This window comes from Arachis ipaensis, chromosome B04 (genome assembly GCF_000816755.2).
Source record: "Arachis ipaensis cultivar K30076 chromosome B04, Araip1.1, whole genome shotgun sequence".
Taxonomy (NCBI): Eukaryota; Viridiplantae; Streptophyta; class Magnoliopsida; order Fabales; family Fabaceae; genus Arachis; species Arachis ipaensis.
The window spans coordinates 124,155,446-124,159,534 of NC_029788.2; the positions used below are offsets into that span (position 1 = coordinate 124,155,446).

General features: G+C 31.0%; 1 protein-coding gene across 3 annotated transcripts in view; it reads left to right on the forward strand.

The window, feature by feature from the left end:
• LOC107635189 (poly(rC)-binding protein 4) overlaps positions 1-2,619 on the forward strand; it is a 5,404-nt gene extending 2,785 nt beyond the window's left edge. For 2 of the 3 annotated variants that reach the window (XM_021121931.1, XM_016338583.2), the window contains 6 exons: positions 296-354; positions 462-553; positions 667-779; positions 1,487-1,549; positions 1,840-1,916; positions 2,388-2,619. In XM_021121931.1, coding sequence (XP_020977590.1) covers positions 296-354; positions 462-553; positions 667-779; positions 1,487-1,549; positions 1,840-1,916; positions 2,388-2,400 — 417 coding nt within the window. In that variant the 3' untranslated portion in view covers positions 2,401-2,619. Of the gene's footprint in view, positions 1-295; positions 355-461; positions 554-649; positions 780-1,486; positions 1,550-1,839; positions 2,225-2,387 lie in introns of those variants that run through there. The other variant, XR_001619182.2, reaches the window with a different exon arrangement.

The window sequence follows — 4,089 nt, forward strand, 5'->3', positions numbered from 1 at the left end:
GATGAAGGATTATCTATCTAATTTGGCCGAATCAAAGTTTTAGATGTATTATGAAATCTTAGACTAAAGATAATTTCTCTCCTTGATATGAATGCTGCTATAATTAGTTGGATCTAAATATTCTAAATTTTGCTGGTAAATTCTCTTATCAGCAAACTTATAATTTGATGTAGATCATTATACATACTTATGTCTGCTCTTAAGGGGATTCCAAATCTCTAGATGCTTTACTCTGTAATTCTTTCAATTATCTGATTCTGCAACTGAATTTCAATCAACATTCATCTTAATTTAGCTATCAGGAGATGTTCCTGCAGTAATGAAGGCTTTGGAGGAGATAGGTTGTCAACTAAGGTGTGGTAGTGAACTTTGTATAATCTTCAAATCTGCTTCCAATATATATTTGAAATTTATATTGTTCTCTTTTGTGTGTGACATTATATATCTACTCATTGTTTTAGGGAAAACCCCCCGAGACAAGTTATTTCAATCAGCCCAACATATAATTATGCTGCAATTCGACCATCACAAACATATCTTGATCCAACTTCAGGTTATTTATTGTTTTCTATATAAGAACAACTTTCAGCTGCCTTTTTAGCAGTTATAAGAAGTTTTGGATATTGTCTTACAACCACTTCATCTCTAGGACAACCAATCTTGCAGTTGATTATGTTACGTTCGAGATGCTGATTTCGGAAACAATGGTTGGTGGGTTGATTGGTAGATGCGGATCAAATATATCAAGGATCAGAAGTGAGTCTGGAGCCATGATAAAGGTTAGTGGTCTAGTCTCTTCTACTGGGATTGAAGCAGATCCATGGCTCAAGTATGTGAGCATCAATTTGAAGGCCTATGTCGTTTTTTTGGGGGGGCTACTTGCATTCATGTTATGATGCTACTAACATAAGCATAGGATCAGAAACATGTCACAAATGAAGTGAATATATTTGAAACCATTTTAAGACTCAAAATTGTAAAACATAGAGTCATAAACTCAGACATACCAATATCCATTTTGGACCTATATTTGTGTTCTACCTTTTTGGTGAAAAACTTTTCAGTGCTTATATTGAACATGGACACTGCATTAGGGAACAAAAAAGTTTTAATAAAACATTACCAAGTATGAGGAAATTGAAATTCTGCATTACTTGAATGACTATTATGGAAAACCTTTGAGGATTTTGTGATTAAGTTCTTTATTTGAAAAAGCAATTAGCATGTTTTATTACTTAATTTATTTCACCAATTCAGCTGTAGGTAACTTGAGAAATCAACAGTCTCATAGATTTGGTTGTTGTTGACATAAAAGTTAAAGGCGAGTGGTACATAAATCAAAGAATGTGTTTTCTTATATTCCATTATATATGGTGTAAATTAAATGATTGTTGTTGAATTCAGTCACTATTTATAATACTCTTTACTGTCTTTTCTGAATTTGCAGAACTGATTTATACCTTAATCGATTGCAAAACTATTGCAGGTTTATGGCGGAAAAGGTGAACAGAAGCATAGGCATATTCAATTTGGAGGCAGTGCTGAACAGGTGTCTCATTTATTACTGACTATTAGATAGTAATCTTCCTTTTTAAAAAAAAAATGTTAAAATGTATTTTTGGTCCATATGCATGACATTTTTCTAACTTGGTCCCTCTATCAAAAATGTTTTGGTGTTAGTTTTTACTTGTCCAAGAATTTTGAATATATTTTTTATTGTTTATTGCTGTAAATTTGTGGTATTGGGGAAGTCATAACTAACAAGCATTTTTCTCCCCTTGGTTTTGGACTATTTCAATGCTTTTCATACTTTTTGTTGTAACTTGACTTTTTGAGCAGGTAGCATTGGCAAAACAGAGAGTTGATGAATATATATACTCTCAGTTGATACAACAAGCTGGCGCTCAACAATCGACGTAAGTAATCAAGAATTTGGTCAACTGAACTTGTAAAACTATTGTTAGAGTTAGCAAACAAGAAAGAGCCTTATCCTTGTAATAGCTACATTTCTTTACTTCTTGTAATTAACCCTTTTTTTCAAAAGGCAAGATTTTGTGGCTCATTGACAGTGCAAAATTGTTTAGCGTTCTAGTTGATTAAATTAAATTGGTCTTATTAAATGATTATTGGATACAAGGTATTCACGTCTGGCTTACATTTTTTTGTTATACCCTTTTTTTCACAAACAGATGTTTCTAAATAAAGTTGCAGCTTTTTTAGTTTACTTTGCTGGCTTGCTTACATAGTTACATTATTCATGTCATGCTCGATGTGCGCCTGTGCGGCTGCTCGCGCACACGCATATGGAGCATAAATTCATCTCATGCTGTATCTGTGAACACCTGCCATGATTTCATCTGAAATTAATAGATTTCTGGTATATTCAGTTGCCAAAGATGACAAACCTCAAAAGATTCCTGTCTATCACTCGATCTACTGCCATGAATCCCAGATATGTTGGTTCCCTTCCCCTTGCCCTTGGGTCTGGTGCTTGTTTATGTTAATAAGATTAAGATGTTGACTTAGTGGATAGCTTTGGTTTGCCGTATATTTAATAATGTTATATTAATATATTAATATATTATAATTGTAGTGGATATTCAGCTGTTTATTTTGAAACTTCTCTAAGCATGTATCATATGAATTGTTTTAGTATAGTTCAAGATATATATGTTTTCTAGTATAAAAATCTTGTGTTTACACATTGAGGTTTTGGCCTAGCTTTGAAATTTTTTTTTTAAGACTGGCTTTATGAGTTTATGCCGTCTTACATGCTATTATTCATTTATTTGTGACTAAAGGGTGTTGCTAAGGCTTTTGAAAGCCGTATGTCCGTAAAGTTATTTATGGTTTACTTTAAATAAATGATTCTCATAAAATGAAAGAGAGATACTGTGTATGTTAAACTAAAGTGCAAAATGGAAAGATATTGTGCTCAAATCAGAGTCAGTTTTGATGATAATGATGTCAAAGGCTACCTATAGATGGAAATATTTTTGCTGGAAGAAAGAAGGTTAGAAAGCTTCAAAGTCAAAGGGGGTGGAAATCCTTAAAATAGAGCCAAAAGCCCAAAAGCATAAAGAAAGAAAGAAGAGGTAAAGTTTTTACTTTTTAGGTTGATCATTTTCATCAATCATTGTTGCTTGAGAGTTGAGATATTAGTCTCTGAGGACCACGATTAAAATAATGCAAATTACAGAGTTCAGACAAATGAGCCGAGCTTCTAGAGAGCAGAATAATTTAAATTTAAAGATGATCATTTAATCATTTGTAAATTCTCTCACTATCATAATTAAAAGCTCTTGGTTAAATTTTATCTACACTAGAATTTAAAATTTTCTTCCGCCTTGAGACCAATTATCATTACATAATACATATATAACAAATGTATTACTTGCGGCCAACCATATATCTTTCGTATAAATTACGATTCAAACAAACGATATCTTTGATTGTTGAAAACATTAATTTGAAGAAGAAAGCTCTTTATTAGATAAAATATTAAATACACATTGAATAGTTCAGCTTTGAACAATTTTTTTTTTTTCTAAATGCAAACCCCGTTATTTATTGCTTGAAAGGAATAGATTTGGTAAATGAATTCACTATGTTAGGTTTCTCGTGTCTATAAACCTCGCGCAGACTCTCGACTTACGTGTTGTGTTATTTGTTTCACAAGATTAATACATTTTCTTAGGGTCCAAGCACGCCCTAATAGTTATATTTGTAAAATTGAATTATATCTTCTGTAATCTTTTCATCATAAAGAATAAAATAAACTCATTAATTTTCTTATAAAAAAAGGCATAAATCAATTAGATAAAGAAAATATAAAATAACACTCTGCTCTTTTGCAATATATCTATATGCCACTTTCTTAACCTCTATCTATAAATTATACGCTCTCTTTTACAAGATTCAAATAATATACACTTTAGTCTATTTGACCAAAATATTTTTCAATAATCACTATATATATATTAATGATAATTGTTTGGTTGATTTAAACAATAATAATAATAATATATTAATTACTAAGTTTTATTTATTTTATCATTAATATTGAAATGTATAAAATACTTTAGATTA